The following is a 19,417-nucleotide window of genomic DNA, read 5'->3' as shown; positions in this document are numbered from 1 at the left end:
GAGCATACATGGGCAAAAGTAGATCGCATGACATGTTGGAAGGCAATTTTTAGCACCAATTTAGCATCAGAGTATGGTGCAATCAATGTATCAGATGTTTGGACCATTCATATTACATGGCAGCTTAAATGCTGAGTTCTTGCATTTTCTTCAAGAACAATTGCCACAGCTGCTTGAAAATGTTCCTCTAGTGCTGAGAAGCAAAGTGTACTTCTAGCACAATGGCACATCTCCCCACTTCTCGTGTGCCATTTCCACTAAACTTCTTTCTTGAAAAATGGATCGGTCACAGAGGTCCACATTCCTTGCCATCATGATTGCCTGGTCTAACATCTTTAGATTTTTGCATCTGTATGGATGAAAAATAGTATATAAAATAAAAATATGTTCTTGTGAGGAATTAATTGTCCACATTGTCGTCTGAGCAACTTAAGGGCAGCCCTTAAGAAGTAAAAAGAACAACAGAAGAGTACAGATATGTGTCAAGAAATGTGTTGAAAATGGTAGGCTCATTTTTGAACATTTATTATGAACTGTACACTTTAGTATACTGTTTCTAAATAAAATTTAAATTTGATTAACTTTTCTGTGTTTTATTCAACTTATCTTTACACCATTTTGTTCAGAATTAGATTCCCTACAAGTTGTGTTTAAAAAAGTTTTACATGTTTATTACCCATTTAACAAAGTTATTGTAAGTCAAAAATAAAAAACAGGGTTTTTTACCCCAATTAATTGGTTTTCACCCCAGATTTCTCTAAAACTACAGTTCTGGGACCTGTTTTATTCAATTTTGCAGGTCAAAAACCATAAGAAATTGCTAATTTTGCCATTAAATTAACATCTAAAAATTTCAGTACAATCTCATTTCATCTGGGTAGCTGAACTCCAAATGAAACATCTCATTAGCCGTAACTTGCAAAAAGCATTATAGGACATACGTTTATCTAAACATTTTCTATTATTTGATGAGTAGAATAGGTTATGAAAGACCCAGGAGAACTTCGTGTACACCTGTATATATATCAAACCTATTATTATGCAATTTCTTATGTCAGCTTAAAGTGTAACGTTTTTAGGAGGAAGTTTGCATAATACTTGGAACTTTGCATAAAATACACCTAAGTATTTTTGTAACACATATTATTCATAAAAATATTAAAAGAAATGTTTGGAACAACTCATCCAAAACTATAAATTCAGAAATATTTACTTACATTTAACAATAGTTTTTTATTTCCTGTGTATGTTGTAGTTGTTCAAATAATGAACAATAAGCAACCTCCCTCTCCGTACTTTCAATGAGACGAGAATGATATGTATCTCATGCAAATGAGGTGAAGTTTTATACAGATTCAAGCCGACCATTCCTGAGACATGTAGCACAACATGTACATGTTAACTGTATCCTAACTACCAAAGTACATTGGTATCCATGGTGTTTAAATCTGTATAAAAACAACTAACTTTTACTAGGATTTGAACCTCATAACCTATGACTGTGAAAATCAGTTGTTAAATAACTGATTTGTGATGACAAGTACCCTAGCCTCATGAACTTTTTAACAATAAAAGTCAACATAACTGATTTAAATAACCACTAGAAAAGATCTGCACTGCAATATGAATTAAATGTTTTTGATTTATATATACTGTAACACAATGGAAATTTTGTTCTGAGGAATTACAGCACACGGTGTTATCTGTCCCACTTATAGCAGCAAATGTGTCAACTATGTAAAATTAACTTTGTTATAAAATGTTACTTTGACCACCTAAGAATAATTTTAAAAAATTATAAACTTTTTGTTTCACTACTATTAAAATAAGACTATTTATTTCTCTTCAAATTTTCTTTTGTGGAATTAATTCATCTTTGTTCTTGTGTAATTAGAATGCATTAATTGGGTTAATTGATTCCAACAGGGTGCTGAATTCAGAAAGTTCTGGAGTCCAAAATCAGAATTACGTCGGTTTCAAGATGGCAGTACTTGTGAATCTGTGGTTTGGGATACACCAGATGCTCCATTTTGTAGATGTCGTCTTATAACTCAACGCATTGTACAATTTCTCCTTAAAAATAAATTTAAATTAACAAAAACTTCATATGTTTATGTATCAAATCAATTGGAATTACTTCTGAAAGACAAATTGGTATGTTTATTTAATGACAAATTACCTCCGAAAGATGTTTTGTTAAGATCTAATTATATGCGTGTGAGTAATTAAATATATGTTATTTTTAAGTGAGGTAAAAATTCAACTAGTAATCTACAAGAAAAATAAAAAATATAAAAAAGTATTCAAGATATATATGAATTTAATAAATTTTTTTTTTTTTTTTTTTAATAGAAAGATATTGAGGAGTAATGATACAAATCTAATAAAAATACATGGGAAATTATTTTTTCAAAGTTAATGATGCTGCCATTTTTAATAGAGTCCATATGACATGTATTTACTAGGTCAGTTACACCAATGTTATGTTTGCAATATGTATTACAAATGTTCTTGTCAGTTCATATGAAGAAGACTAAGTTGTTACTTACAGATGAATCCAGGTATGTTCACACATGCTTGAGAATAAACAGCGGTCAGTACCTTGGCATAATTCATATTTATTTTAGGTAAAGTCATCGAACATTAATAATGAACTTGAAAAGTCAAGGCAATAGTCTTCTTGGACAGAAAAGGCACATGTTGCCAATGTTCTACCTGGAGGAGATACCATAATACTGATGCTGGGAATATGAAACTAGCTATGAAAAATGTTAACATCATTTTGCATATTGCACAACAATACCTACGTTCTGCTTGTCTACATAGTGCATGTAACACACAGAAGTCTTTACAAAGTTAGAAATTTTAAAATGAGACATTTTGGTTAATCCGTTACACAGCCTAGCCTTGACCTCACTCAAGCAATTATCACTTGTTTACAAAGCAGAAAAAACGTTTATCAGGAAACGTTTTTTCCTAACAGTGAAGCTGTAACCAGTGTTATCAGTGATGAAATTTTTAAGTATGTGCAAGGAAGTGACTTCTACAATGTTGGAAAAGAATAATTCATTTTCAAAGTTACCAGATACATTAAACTTCATGATGATAAGTTAGAAAATTAACAAAGATATATTCTTCTAATGGTATTAAAATTCTATTAAGAATATTTTATTGCTTTCATTACATGTCATTACTTTCTAAGTGTCCGTTTTATTAAAAAAGAAGTTTTATTTTTTGCTTTTTTTTATCAAAGTAATACTAATGTTTTTTTAGTAAAATTTTGAGAATAAATATTTCATTCGAGATTGTACCAAATTATATAATAACCAAAACGTTTTGCATGCTTATGCATACAGGATTTTTTATAGTTGTAATAGCCAACAGTATGTTAAGTAAAACTTATTTCATTTCCATTTCTAAGTATAATTTCTTTTACATACATATTTTTATGTTACAAAAATTTGTATAAGTTATGAATTTGTAATACTTTGTATAATTTTTGGCGTAAAAAAATTTTCTGTACTGTTTGTAATGTCTTACTATCTTTGTTGATTGTATTACTAATCTGCATTTTTGCTCATTTATCAGTTACTAAAATTACATGTTTTGAGAATGCTAATTATAATTAATACAACATAGCTTTTTTTTGCAGTTACCAGATGAGGTTGGTTCAGTAGAAGAACAATCGTTGAGTGCTATTAAATCATTAGACGGTCTTATTAAACAGGTTAGAAATATAACAACATTGCCGTTACCAGTGACTTCTATACTAGGTACTTCTCCAGTTCTTCGTTTTGCTGATGTGTTTCCTCCAAGTGCTCATGAAGGATATTCTACTTGCTTTGACAGAAAAGGAAATATTATCTTTAAAGAAGCTCTTAAAAAGGCATTTGTATCTGTTCAATCAGTGGAAGGTAATGTAATGTATTTTTTATTGTAAGTAGCTTCTTTTTGTGGTTAGAATTGAATGTGGACCCACTAATTTTGCAGTTTTTCTGTTTACTGGATAGGTTTTTCTGTTCAGGATAGGATAAATAAATAAATATGCCAACCAGATCATTTTCTGGCATTTATTAGGAGCACCTATTCAACATTAGTATCCCTCAAGACTCAATAACTAGCCATTCACCTTCTTCCTTTTTTAATGTTTACTTGAGATTGACTTTTTAAAATATGTGTATGACGCATCAGAGAACTAATAGACATACCATTTTCCTCTTTATTATGAATTTTGTTGTAAGGGGTTCCAGTAATAGAAAAAAGCATGTACAACAGTACTTTAATTATTAATTTAGAAAATTGAACCTTTTACCTAAATGTCTTAAATTTAAAAAAAGTTGGAACTGTTATAATTATTAGCACAGGTCACAGTTTATTAGCAGAAGTAAAAACATCATATAACTTAAATATAAATATCCTAACTTAAGTATTGTGTACAACAGGTTTTCACTTTATATCAATTTTTTTATAATTGTTAATTGTTAAATTTGGGCATTTTCTTCTATTTGACTATTAAAAAGGCTTCAGAATCTATCAACCTTATAAGATATCAATAGTTTAATTAATTAACAGTTGTTCAAAAACTGCCAATATCTACAAGATTTCAATGTAAAAACCCAATAAAATTGTTGGTAAACTTAATTATTTCAAACACAAGTAAAAATTACGCTAACATATTTATAAAATCCTGTAATATTATACTATTTGAAAAATATTCTTAATAATTTTTTTTTTTTACATCAATAAAAAGTTTAATGAATTCTGCTTTAGTAGCAGAATAAAATAATTATATAGAAATTAGTATTCAGTTTTTCACTCTCTACTTAAACTTTTTATAATGAACATTGAGACCTTTACCTCTTCAGAATGGATACACCGTTAAATTATCATTAACATAACACGTATAGAATTGAAGTACATTAGGAAAAGATTATTCTCAAAAATTGTATACAAGTTTATTTTTGTAAACAATCTTTATTAATTGTTTTAAAAATAACAGATTGTATTTAAAAAATGTAACTGCCATTTAATAGTAAAACTGTGCTTAGATTTCACTTTTTATTTTACTTTTTAACAACTTTTCTATAAAAGTATAGTTACAAACATTTGTTAATTGTATTTATTGTAATGAATTTATAATACAGTTCATTTAAAATACTAATATGTAAATATATTAAATATTAACAACTGATTGTTAATAAATAATTTTGAAATCACTTCAGTGATATGCAAGAATTAGTTACATGAGGCTTAGTTCAAAAGTAAGGGCTTATTGATAAAAAAAATGAGAATAGTTTTATTATTATCTTCAGTCACTTGACTGGTTTGATGCAGCTCTCCAAGATTCCCTATCTAGTGCTAGTTGTTTCATTTCAATATACGCCCTACATCCTACATCCCTAACAATTTGTTTACAAATTCCAAACATTGCCTGCCTGCACAATTTTTTCCTTCTACATGTACCTCCAATATTAAAGCGACTATTCCAGAATGCCTTAATGTGTGGCCTATAAGTCTGTCTCTTCTTTTAAATATATTTTTCCAAATGTTTCTTTCTTCATCGATTTGCCGCAACACCTCTTCATTTGTCACTTTATCCACCCATCTTATTTTTAACATTCTCGTCTAGCACTACATTTGAAAAGTTTCTAATCTTTTCTTCTCAGGTACTCCGATCGTCCATGTTACACTTCCATATAAAGCGACGCTCCAAACATAAACTTTCAAAAATCTTTTCCTAATGTTTAAATTAATTTTTGATGTAAACAAATTATATTTCTGACTGAAGGCTTGTTTCGCCTGTGCTATTCGGAATTTTACATCGCTCCTGCTTCATCCATCTTTAATAATTCTACTTCCCAAATAACAAAATTCTTCTACCTCCATAATCTTTTCTCTTCCTATTTTTACGTTCAGTGGTCCATCTTCATTATTTATACTACATGTCATTACTTTCATTTTGTTCTTGTTTATTTTCATGCGATAGTTCTTGCGTAGGACTTCATCCATGCCATTCATTGTTCATTCTAAATCCTTTTTACTCTCAGCTAGAATTACTATATCATTAGCAAATCGTAGCATCTTTATCTTTCCACCTTGTATTGTTGCTCTGGATCTAAATTGTTGTTTAACATCATTAACTGCTAGTTCTATGTAAAGATTAAAAGATAACATTTTAGGTAACATCCTACTGTTGCTGTTTGGTTAATGTAAATGTTAACAATCCTTCTTCTATATCTGTATTTGAACCCTAATTTTTTTTTAAATACTGAACATTTTATTCCAGTCTACATTACCGAATGCCTTTTCTAGGTCTATAAATGCCAAGTATGTTGGTTTGTTTTTCTTTAATTAAGAATAGTTGAAAAAATGAAAATTTATTAATGATTTCAAATACTTACATATTTACTTTATTTTTCTACATAATCACAAACACTTTTCATGTTGTGGAAACAAGCTTCTTCAAACCCACTGCATAAAATTCCATTGCCTGTGATTGTAATCATTTTTCCACTGAGATTTTCAACTCCTAATTTTCCTCAAATCATTGAGACACAAGCCAGTTTTTGAGGTGTAGGAAGAGATTGTAGTTACTGGGTGCAAGATCAGGACTGTAAGGGAGATGATCAAAAATCTCCCATCTGGATTTTTGAATTGTTTCTGTTGTGCATGAAGTCGTGTGTGGATGTGGGTTATTGTGAAGAACAATTTCTGTCTCGGCATTCCTTGTCATTGGTTTTGAAAGGCATGATACAATTTAGAAAGTGTTTTGCAGTAGACTTGTGATGTGATGGATGTTTTAGTCATGGAACTATGAATGTTCATGGTTCCATGATTGGTTTCATCAAATCAGTCTGGACATTAGGCCTGCCACTTCTCTGTTCATCATGAACATTTGAACGCTTTCCTTAAGTTAACGACACCATTGCCTCACTTTTCCTTCATTCATTGTGGTAAGCCCATATGTTTCACACAATTGATGGTGAATTTCAGCAGCATTATGTCCTCTTGCATTTAGAGATCTATTCACTGATTGAACTTCACAACTGGCAGGATTTGTTTTACATCACTCATTTTAATACACTACCTCGTAAAGGCAAACAACAATGACAGGCAATGTGGAGTTTACACGCGCAGCAGACCGCTTAAAGTTACTATGCAAAACCAGTCAGTGTTGCCAGTCGCTATTTATAACTCATCAGCCCATACTTTTACCTCATATAATGAACCTTTCCACAAGCATTTTGCCATAATTCACATCCTTTAATTCCCAGGATAGTCCTCTCTGATGTTACAGAACCATCAAGTATCAATTTTATCTATTGGAACATATTTTTTGTATAATTTTTTTATATTACGTTTTAATGTAAACTTCATGTAAGTTTGTTTCTTTTATTTTAGCTGTTATTCAGCTTGGACATTCAAGTAGATGGCCAGAAAATGTTGAAGCTATTAGGAGAATTCATGCAGCATTTGTTATTGAAATAGCCAAGGCATTAAAAGAACAGTGCAATTTGTTAACACAAGTTTTCCCTGATCATGTAAGAATATTCAAAGTAAGTTAAAAAAGTAATAATGAGAAGTTACTATAATTAAGGGATGCTAGAAAAGGGACTTTAATTGTTGTATCTCCTTTTAAAACTAATGTTATATATTCATTCTGTGTCATAGAGTGGTAATATTGAATATTTCATATTCTTAAAATTGAAGTATATTCTAAGACATTATGTTACTAAAGATAAGAAAAATCCAAATGTTGACAAGTTAAGATTTTATTTTTATGTACTTTAATATTAAATTGCATTATTTAAATTGTTCCTGTTATATGTTGAAACACATATATTTTCTAAATGTTACCTATGATGTCAGCCAAATTTTTGTCCTGTTTTTATTATCACATGATGATAAAAAAATATTGTTATGAATTTAACAAGTTTTGTTTTATATATTGTAATGTTTTATACAGTTCTGTTTATGCTGTGGATCATGTAAAATATTAATTTATTAATATAAAGTTTGTGATAATTTCTGGAATTGTTGTTTTCTAATTTATGGATCTGTAAATACGAAACTAATATTAGTTTTAGTAAACGATTAATTTTAGTTTTTTAGTTTGATTAATTAACTATTTAGTTTATTTCTTAATTTTTGTACCAGTGGTGTTGAATTGATTAATTAAGAGAACAATTGGATTAAAATTTTATGTTATATTTCCTTCTCAGTTGCATTTATTTTAAAGTTATTTATTGAATAGTGCTTTATTGTATCTAAAATGAATTATCTAATAATATGCAAGCAGCGAAAACATTTAATAAACTTGGTTGTGACGTAAGTGTTCTGCATCCTCCAACTTGAAGCAGCATTTAAAAGGTTTAGAAATATCACACTGTACTGATTTTCAAGGAAAAATTCATTGTATTTCAAATTTATATGTGTTAAGGATGTGAATCAATGATTACTGGAAGTTGATTTCATTTCTAACTTGTAAATCATGATCAAAATCACAATTTTATCTGTAACTGGTTTGTATCTTTATTAGTCACAGAAATAATAGATCTGGATACTGAAAAAAAATTATTGAAAGTATGTATAATTATAAACATTTTCAATTTGATTTGGAATATATTACTTTTTTATGAACATTTTATTACTGCTCTTCATTTAATACATCTATTTTTTTGATTATTTTTCATTTTGTACTGGAATCTGTTTGTCTTTTGCTAAGCTTTTCCTATATTCTTAAAAAATCTTTTAAACAAAGAGTGATTCTTCCTAAGAATTTATGAATTTTCCTTACAATTTACAAAGACCTTTTTTATGGTTAGATGTATGAAATTTTTAGTCTTTTTAGTTCATCATACGTATTTATTTGGAATTTTAGAAACCAAAAAACACGTGTTTTTTTTTACTGTAAGCATTCTTTTTTACCTTACCTTTTGCTTATCATGGCCTATGCCAGTTCCTTTTTTTTCATAGTTTTATCAAGAAGTACATTTCTTGATTTTGAATTTTATCAAATTGCTTTTTCACAGTCATCATTTTTGATGGCTTACTTATCTATATTTTATGAGTAAATAAGAATAAAACTATAAAACAGAGAAAAATCAACTTCTAAAAAATGCAATTAAAACTATGACATTTTTCAGTTCTTTATTAATTGTCAACCTTTTGACATTGGCACTAGAATAATGGTCAGTAAGAGTGGTAATTGTTTTTAATTAGACATGCACTTCAAAAGGTTTGCACATTCTTAAAACATTATTATTTTTTTAAAATATTCTTAAGTTTTTTTTCGGTTATACTTTATTTTTACCTGTTATATCATTGAACACTCCTTTCATTTTTAGCACATGCCATTTTTGTAATAATAACAGTAATAATACAATAAAATATCATTAGCACATTTTATAGGTAGGTGTTATTATTTAGGTATTATTATTTTGTTTTGTAAATGATAGATATGTATGTATAAATGCTGTTTGTTTACAGGATGGATATATTTTCAAACTGAGAGTTGTTTATCCTAGGGAAATAGCGTTGATGAAAGAAATCAAAACTTCTGAAGGACTTATTGCATACAGAGACACGACTGAATCTCTCAAAATGGAACAACACTTGTTACATTTACCAAAACTGACAGGAACCTTACATGGGTAATTCATGTAAAATTACTTTCACTTTGTAAAAAGCGCATTTTATTGTTTTAATTTTTCTTCTACTAGTGTTTTTTTTTATTTAATAACTTATTTTTTATTGATTTATATGTGTTCCTAGTTATATCATTTTATTGTATATTCATCAACATTATTACAACAGATCAAAAAATATACACTAAACCTAAAATCGCAAAATTTTACTTTAAAGATATTTACTAGGATTTTTTATTCTACTGTATAAACATAATCAAGATTAGTCAGACCAGTTACCTCAATAGCTCTGTTAGTTCATCTCTGATTACAAAACAGAGGTCCTGGGTTTGATTCCCAACCAGAGTCAGGATTTAACAATGAGGTAAGAACTATCTTTCAAGGTCTATGTATTAATTACTAAAAGTTGTACTGAAGTCTCTCTCCTTTATGGATTACTCTGCGTTCTTTTTATTTGACATTTTAGACTGTCTTGCAGCTTGGTGAGATCATGTCCTTGGTTTCTACCGTCATTCTGAATTGTTGAATTAATTCTATAAAATTTGTTTTGATTTTTTTATCTTGTTTTTTATTTAACAGCTATTTTGATAAAATTACTATCTTTTATATACACATTAAGGTTATTTTGATTTTAAAATATATTTAAGCAGGTTTTTTTTTTAACAGTAACTTTGTTATCATTAACAGTTATTGGCATTAACCTATAGTGCCAGCAGAGTAGCAGTTAGTTATCTACAAAAGAAAGCTCCATTGTTTTGGTTGATTTATTAACCAGTTTATTAAGTGTGGCTTTTGTTATTGGTATACTTATTCCTTTCATTTTCATAATAGTAAATGCCATGAATTGTTTTTGTTGTTGTAAAAGTATCAGGTTATAACATAAGCAATTAACTTATCTCTAAGGGCCCTTGCCTGTTATTCATAAATAAATTAAACTAATTAACTCTTTCATGTGTCTCTTAATATCTTGTATTTCCCTGATCAAATGGCTCCTCCCTAACAACGTACAAGATACATTCCTTATTTTAATATGTTTTCATAATTATCTAAAAAATAAAAATTTTTCTAGTTTTAATCTATGGATATATTATCTATATAAAAAATATCATCTTAGATTACTTACTACATCAGCTACATTTTTGGTTGTTATGGTAGATTTCTTATAATTTGATATTACAGATATAATAAAACTTATTTTTTACAACAATGAATGCAAAAAAAAAATATAAGTTCCATTAGCAGTTTTAAATTTTTTCTGCTTCAAAAAATGCATTTCGCTTGCTTCATCGAAAGCCAATGAGAGAGATGTTATTTTTTTAATTTCTCACTTAAATGTTCACCCATTTAAATTAATTTTTGTATTTCATGACAGAAAGCTTTTTATGTGCAAGTCTCATCTCAAAACAAATCAGAAGTTGTCTAGTTTTATTTTAATAATTGGTTAAGAAGCATTGTTCCATCGCCTCTGAGTCATTTAATGGCATAATCCTGGTGTCTGTTTCTGTAAATTTATGGTGATTTAGGATTAGCAACCATTTTTAAATTAAGTAAAATTTAAAACCACCTATACTTGGTTATAATGCAAATAGTTTAAATTGTAAATATGGCTTATTAGGTCACCAATTCAGTGTCCAATGCATCTGTCCAAATACTAAAACTAGCTTTTAGTTAGTAGTATAAAATGAATTAAGTTTCAGCTAATTGTATTATCACTATCATCATGGAACCAGATGGCAGATTGTTCAGGGATACCTCAGTTGTGGCTGCTTTCCAGATTGCTGGAAGACAGCTCTAGTTAGGGAGCTTCTAAACAGAAGGAACTTAGTAAGATTAACATTTATTGGCTGATTAGCCTCTGGCCATCCCTTGGTAATTTGGTTAAGCAGTTGAATGAGAAAAGCTCCAAGGAACACATTGGATATTATTCAAGATTGAAGCTGGTACAGTTACATGAAAGAGGGAGGGACTAAGGATTGTATTATTACAATCCTGTATGACAGAAAGCACCACATTATCAACGTAGTGTTGCTTTCATGTCTTGGAAATTTTTATTCATATCAATTGATTCCTTCACTTGGAGTTTCCAAACACAGCTGGAAGTACACGGATTTAGAGAGTACGGTGATGTCTCAATAGCGGCACCACTAACCATTACTACTAGCACTATGTTACAATGGAGGTTACTTTCCAAACTGCCCTTCTACATTTGAAACAGTCTAAGCAAGATTTGTGCGTAAATGGAGTTTACTCTCTAGCATATATACTGATGGAGCCTCTGTAATAATTATTGCATAGAAGGGATTTATTGGAGTAGTTCGTAAAAGAGTAACAGTAACTACAGATCCATCCAGAAAATTTAACAATTTTCATTGCGTTATCTACCAACAAAATTTGTTTGCAAAATCGATTAAATTCACAAATCTTAAGGAAATTGTAGTAACCAGTATTATCTTCTTATCTTTTTTTCCTGTTTAGCCTCCGGTAACTACCATTAAGATAATTCTTCAGAGGATGAATGAGGATGATATGTATGAGTGTAAATGAAGTGTAGTCTTGTACATTCTCAGTTCGACCATTCCTGAGATGTGTGATTAATTGAAACCCAACCACCAAAGAACACCAGTATCCACGATCTAGTATTCAAATCCGTGGAAAAATATCTGGCTTTACTAGGACTTGAACGCTAACCCACCGGGTTGGTCTAGTGGTTAACGCGTCTTCCCAAATCAGCTGATTTGGAAGTCGAAAGTTACAGCGTTCAAGTCCTAGTAAAGCCAGATATTTTTACATGGATTTGAATACTAGATCGTGGATACCGGTGTTCTTTGGTGGTTGGGTTTCAATTAACCACACATCTCAGGAATGGTCGAATTGAGAATGTACAAGACTAACACTTCATTTACACTCATACATATCATCCTCATTCATCCTCTGAAGAATTATCTAAACGGTAGTTACCGGAGGCTAAACAGGAAAAAGAAGAAAGAAGAAGGTCTTGAACGCTGGAACTCTCGACTTCGAAATCAGCTGATTTGGGAAGACGCGTTCACCACTAGACCAACCCGGTGGGTAGCCAGTATTATCTATATTTAGTCATGTGCACTTAATAATTACTACCAATTCAAGGAGTATTTGGCAGGCCTATTTTGGTATTGTGAAGTGTAAATGTAAATATGGTTGAGTAAAAGTAAAATGTTAAAATGATTTTGTGATCTGTGACAAGACATTGCAAATTTTATGGATATAAAAAGAAACACAATCAAATAAAAGGTACTGAGTGGAGTGTGTGATTTAACATTCCTTTTATATGTCATCGGATACCTAAATGAAGTGAATCTTAAGTTCAGTTCTTTACCAACAAGGATAATTGATGTAATAATTATCCTTGTTTTGCAAAAACAAGGATAACCGGTTCATGAGTTGCATGGACATGTCAAAACATTTTGTAATAAACTAAGATTGTTGGAGAGTCAGAAAAGAGCTAAAAATTATCATTCTTGTACTTTAGCAACTAATAAAAATATCCCTTATTGTTATGGATGAACTGAAGATGATTCAAAGTTTGCTGACTTCCAAAATAAAGACTTCACGTACACTATGTTTGCTCGTCTGATGGATGCTGAAGTAAGTAATGTGCCAGAAAACCTACAGATTTAATGTTAGAGAGCTTTAGGTAGATTTAATACTAAAATCACTATTTAACTATGGATTTTTATGAATTTATTAAGTTGAGGGGGGGGGAATATACAAATTTATACACCTTTAATAAAAATCATTGATTAGTCTTTTTGGCAGCACATTTATATGTATGAACACTTTTTCCAAGAATGAAATTGTAAATTCAATTAATTAAATATTTAGACAATCACAGGTGAAAACCTTGAAAATTATATGTGATTTTCCTTAAGTAATATTAACATCAATATTGATAGTCTCATAGTTCAAGTACAAGACCAGTTTCCTTCATATTACATTTTTGTATCATTCATTATATTATAAAATTATGTAGAGCTTTATACCAAAGTATTATATAATAAATAAATTAAAAATGAAATATTGCAGTAGCAACTGTTTTAATTTACTTAATATATTAATTTGTTTTATTTAATAACTTGGTCCAGTTCTTGACTCGCAGACAATGATCATTTGATTCCTAAATTGTAAATGATTGTCCATGCCTGTCTTAAAGTACAATACGTAAAGTTCAAGTTAAATGAAATGCTTACAGTCTATAGCAGTGTTTCTCAACCTCTTTAGCTCCATGACTCCCAAAAAGTAAAAAATATATATATAATGAATATCTCATGACTCCTCCCCCAACACCAAACCAATGAAACCACGTTAAAACTATTTAGCTGCATTGATAGCAACAGGTATGAACATGCATCTATGAAGTGTATAAACATGAGCAATTTACAGATTCCAACTTGATGTATATGTGCTCCTTGTGATTTAGTCTGCTTGCACAATATTCAGTATTAAAGCATCATGTTTGAACACGTCTTGCTCCTAGCAGTATAAAAGAGGCAGAAGGGATTTAATTTCGAATGCAAAGCATGCATGGTGCCTTTATTTAAGTTTTTTAAAACATAGTTTCATTGAAAATAATAATCTAAGTCTTGAATTTTTAGTAAATAATTAAACGGTGTAACTTTGTTATTTTTTTTTTGTTTTTCAGTTAGATTCTTATGTAAAATGCATAAATTTGTAAAAAAAAGAAAAGTGAACCATCTACATCCATTGAATCAGTTGGTAAAAAGAAAAGATTGTACAACGACAGTTATTTAAATTGTGGTTCGCCACAGTGTGTTGTTTGCTTTCAAGTCCTTTCCAATGAAAGCATGAAGCTATCAAAATTAATTTGACACTTGGAAACTAAATATCCTGATCATAAAAGTAAACCCTTGGAATTTTTCAAAAGAAATTACATATTTTGGGAAATCAACAAACTTCTATTTATAAATCAAGCCATACTATTAAAAGTACACTTGAAGCATCTTATCTCATAGCATTAAGAGTAGCTAAGCTGTCCTTACCCAATAAAATCGCAGAAAACTCCATATTGCCTGCTTCAATTGATATGGTCAGTGTTTTAATAGGCATGGAAGGTGCAAAAAATTGAAAAAATTCCGCTTTCTAACGACACGGTATCATGGTTGCTGATGTTCAAGATCAGAAAATTCAGCAAGTGAGTTCAAGTGAATTTTTTAGTATTCAATTTGATTAATCAACAGATGTGGCAAACATTTCTCAGTTCTTATGTTTTGTGAGATATGAATGCAATAGGGACATATCACTTAAAGAACATAGTTTTGGAAATCAGTACGTGCTCATGCAACAGGACAATGTTGTTTTAATATGTTTTAATGAAGCTACTAAAAACTGTAACATGGACAAAATGTGTTGCAGTATTGTATGTATAGTGATGGTGCAAAGGTGATAACAGGAAAGAACACTGAATTTCTAAAAGAATTAAAGAACATGTTATACCAAGAGTGGAATGGATGCACTGCTTCTTTCACAGACATGCTCTTGCCTCAAAAAATATGCCAGAATATCTCAAACAAATTCTTTGTTAAGCTGTAAAAATGGTTGATTTTTACATTTACCATTTTTACAAATGGTTGAATTTTATTATAAGTTAACCATTACAGAATAGGCTGTTTGCTAAACTATGCGATGAATTGGGCAAAAAAAAATCTCTTCTTTTCTGTACAGAAATCAAATGGTAATCATTATCGTGGGAGAAAGTGCTAACCCAGTTATTGCAATTGTGAGATGAATTAATAATATTTTCCAGAATAAACACGTGCCCTTCTCAATCTTTTTTCAGAATAATGAGTATATGTTGCTGTTGGCTTACCTAGCTGATGTATTTTAGCATGTAAACTTGAATGTCAATTTACAAGGACATGATAAAAACTTTTTATTATTGACAGACAAAGTTCATGCTTTCATTAAGATTCTTGATATCTGGATTATTCATTTTCAAAGGAAAAATTATGTATGTTTCCACTCTCTTCCAATTACATTGAGAAAAATTTGGATGAAGAAGACTTTATTATTCACCACAGTTTGGGTAGCATGAAGATAAGATGCATTTTCGTGAACTAAAAGAGTATTTCCCAGAAGATAAAAAATATTTCTCAAAGAGATGGGTACTGAATCCATTTAGTGAAAATGTTGCAGCTGCTAAATTGCCAGTTGGGATTCATAACCAGTTCATAGAAATGTCTGCCAATAAAATGTTATAACTACAATTCACATCTGAATGTTTAGATATATTTTGGCTTGCTTGTCAGAGTGAATATGGAAATTTAGGAACAGAAGTAATGCATTAATTTAACCCTTCCACTACGTCTTACCTCAGTGAAAAAGGATTTTTGTCTATGGTTGCACTAAAAACTAAATATATAAATTATCTTTTATTACCTGAAAACAATTTGGTTTTGTGTGTTACACAGATCCACATATGAAGAAACTTTTCAATGAAAAATAAACACAACCATGTCATTAATTTATTTTCTTTATATGTTTACTTATAAATATAAGTAAATTGTTTATAATAAATTTTTTTTTCTCATAAAATGGTTGTTTACATGTAAAGCTGTAGGCTAATTTTGCAATCTCCAGGTTGAGATGTTGGTCTGTAGCATAGTTAATTTGTAAGATGTACTAAAATCCCTCAGGCTAAAGATTGTTATATGAATAAAGTATGTATCAGAACATAGCTGGATGGCAAATATTGAAGTACATAAGTTCTGAAATATATTTACAGGACTATTAGACATATTAGATTCAATTTATTTCTTAACATATTTTTACTTTTGCCATGATGTTTATGGCATTTTACTCTTTATTTATTTATGTTAAATTGTCAACAGGTTAAGTTTGCAGTTTCTGAGTTATGGTCCCACTGTTTGTTTGGTTAAAAGATGGTTAAGAGCTCAGATGATAGATGATGAATTATTTCCAGATGTTCCTCTTGAATTAATTGTAGCCTCGCTATTTGTATCTCCTGAACCTTTTACTATAGTATTGCAACCACAGACAGCATTCCTACGCGTGTTAAATATATTAGCTAATAGAAACTGGTGTCTTGAACCTATTATTATTAATTTCAATCAAGAACTTACTCGTAAGTACCAAATATTACAGTGTATTTATTTCATTGATTTTAGTTACCATAAATGTTTATGTTTAGTACCAGTTATCGTTTTTCATGTTGGTCCTGGATAAGACAGAACACCTGACAACTGACAACAACTGTCATCTTATAATCTGATGGTTATACAATTATTTAAATGCCTTCAGGAATAGCATTCTACAAATTAAATGGTGTGAAATAAGAATAAAAGTCAACTACCCAAGTCATAGATTATAAATTGGGCCCCATTGATCATAAAAGTTAAAACAATGAGGGTGTATTATCACATTTTACTGTGTTTAATATTAGACTGCTGTTAATATTTTGTTTTAAAATAATGAACTGCTAAGGGCACTAAATAATGCCTTTATCAGTCCATGCCACTTAAAATAAATAAATAAAAATATTTCATGTTGTTTTTGAATGAGTTTTGTGTTTGATTTTTTTTTAACTTGACTTTTCAAAGAAAACTACAGTACTTTCGGTCACACAGTGGGATTAGGGGATGAAATTGAATTTTCTTTACATTTTGAGGTTTGAGGAGTGTGAAAATGCTATTCACTTAAAATGTAATGCCCTTATAAAATTACATTTTATATCCCTAATCCCATCATGTGATCAAAAGTTATACCATCACTTTATGTATATATATATATATATATATATATATATATATATATATATGCCTATATATTAAATATGTGGCTCAAAAAGCTTCAAAACTACTAGATCAATTTCATTGAAATTCAGATATGTTGTAGTAGTGATCTGAAGTTGTGAATTTTATGAAGATTGGTTGAGTTGTCCTTCAGTTATGCTCAATTTAAGGTCAACAACAAATGTCATGAGATTATGTTGACTTGTGTGTATGGTCTACTCATTTTTAATTACTTCATCAAATTATGGTTAAAATAATTTAATTTTTTTTATAAACACAAAATATATTTTAATATTAAATTTAAAAAAATTATACAAAATAAAATAACAAAAAGTCTGTCTTCTTGCATAGAACTGCTCAAGAATTTCTTCTATTCTTATCTGTTAAGGAAAGAATATTCTGTCACCTTATCTAATGGTTTCATTCATGTTATTACAGTTTTCCTTTCTTTCTTAATCATTGTTTAGTACTATAAACTTTGAAAAGACCAAGGAAGTTATGTTTCCTAACTCTTATTTGAAGTAGTAAAACTATTTTAAAACAGCTCATTAATTGTATTAAATTATGTAAAAAAAATTTACTAGCAATAAACATGGATTTATTTATTAAAGAATAATTAAATAAAGAGTACTAAAATGAATAGTTCAAATTATACAAAAACAAGAGAAAATCTTTCACATCTATGCAAAGACCTTTTTGGTAGTTTGCCAGGTTGGCTATTGAAAAAAAGTGTATAATACATACAATGTTTGTTAAAATGTATCTGACCATAGACCATGATAAAAATATAAAGTATAGTGACTTCTAATCCCAGTCTCTTTCAAAGTAGTCTAGTCCCTTTGTGATTTTATTCACTTAACCTGTGGTTCTTCCATTACTGGAAACTTTTCATTATTCTCTTTTGGATTAGCTACCAGTTGTACAGCTGCATTCATCACACATCCTTTTCTGGTTGTCAAGTCAGAATCTTTTCATTGGCGCTTTCAGCTAGAGAACAGCCACAAATCTGATGAATAAGGAGATCTGATGATTGTTGAACTTATGGAATTTTATCCTGGATTAGATAAAATGAACAGACAGATTTGTTATTGTGATGCAGCTGCACTTGCGTGATTTCCACAGAGCAGGATTTTTGCACCAAACTGCATCATAAAGATGACACAGAACCCCCAGATGTACTGTTCATTGGTAGTTTGCTCTTCTGGTGGGTATTCATGATTCAGTACTTAAAAAAAGCAGTCGGCATCACTTTCACCTGTGTTGTTATCTTCACCCCAAGGGATGATGGTGACTTCCATTGTGACGATTGACCTTTTTGGTGTCTTAGCTGTATCTGTATAAATTTTAGTTATTGTGGTCTTAAGGAAACTAGGATCACTATTTGTTATCTGTTAATCTAGCATACACTATTATGACATTCAAAAAAAAAAAAAAAAAATTTCAGTACTAGTACTGCATTTTACTAAGCTTTACCTCTTCCATTCAAACACTTTTCAGAATAAAAGTGTGCCAGATAGTTTTTAAATAGACTGCATATATAAACTTATTTTTTACTGATATCAATATATATATATATATATATATATATATATATATATTAAAAAATAAAGTTTTAGTGTATTAATTTTATTTCTTTTCTAAATTCCTTTATAACCCAAGACATTTGCATTAGTGGCATCCTGACAGAGGCCAACCTGTGTTTTCTTTTCAAGTTTAGAGAGTCTAAAAGAAGATGATCTCTGGTAAAGCCCATCAGGCCTAGGAACAAAGGGGATGGTATGGCAACCAGGATTGTCACAAAGTAGGTGTCTTCCGCTACAGGGACCAGGATTAATTAATTAGATGCGTTTCTTACAAGCCTGTATACTGTCCAAAGCAAAGATGTTCAAAAACTTCTTTGCTCTCCTTTCTTATGTCTCCTAAACTAAGTTCTGTAAAAAACTACCATCAAACTTTTTTTTTACT

The 19,417-nt window shown here is 29.9% G+C and overlaps 1 protein-coding gene across 10 annotated transcripts in view; it reads left to right on the top strand.

Annotated features, from left to right (window-relative positions):
- Mat89Ba (nucleolar protein 6 Mat89Ba) overlaps positions 1 to 19,417 on the top strand; it is a 153,194-nt gene that overhangs the window by 110,403 nt on the left and 23,374 nt on the right. For 9 of the 10 annotated variants that reach the window (XM_075364344.1, XM_075364086.1, XM_075364432.1 and 6 more), the window contains 5 exons: positions 1,927 to 2,154; positions 3,653 to 3,914; positions 7,402 to 7,556; positions 9,490 to 9,653; positions 16,532 to 16,785. In XM_075364344.1, coding sequence (XP_075220459.1) covers positions 1,927 to 2,154; positions 3,653 to 3,914; positions 7,402 to 7,556; positions 9,490 to 9,653; positions 16,532 to 16,785 — 1,063 coding nt within the window. The remainder of the gene's footprint in view (positions 1 to 1,926; positions 2,155 to 3,652; positions 3,915 to 7,401; positions 7,557 to 9,489; positions 9,654 to 16,531; positions 16,786 to 19,417) is intronic. The other variant, XM_075364864.1, reaches the window with a different exon arrangement.

Source organism: Lycorma delicatula, chromosome 1 (genome assembly GCF_047948215.1).
Source record: "Lycorma delicatula isolate Av1 chromosome 1, ASM4794821v1, whole genome shotgun sequence".
NCBI lineage: Eukaryota > Metazoa > Arthropoda > Insecta > Hemiptera > Fulgoridae > Lycorma > Lycorma delicatula.
The sequence above is the reverse complement of the archived record's forward strand: the minus strand, read 5'-3'. Positions and strand labels throughout refer to the sequence as shown.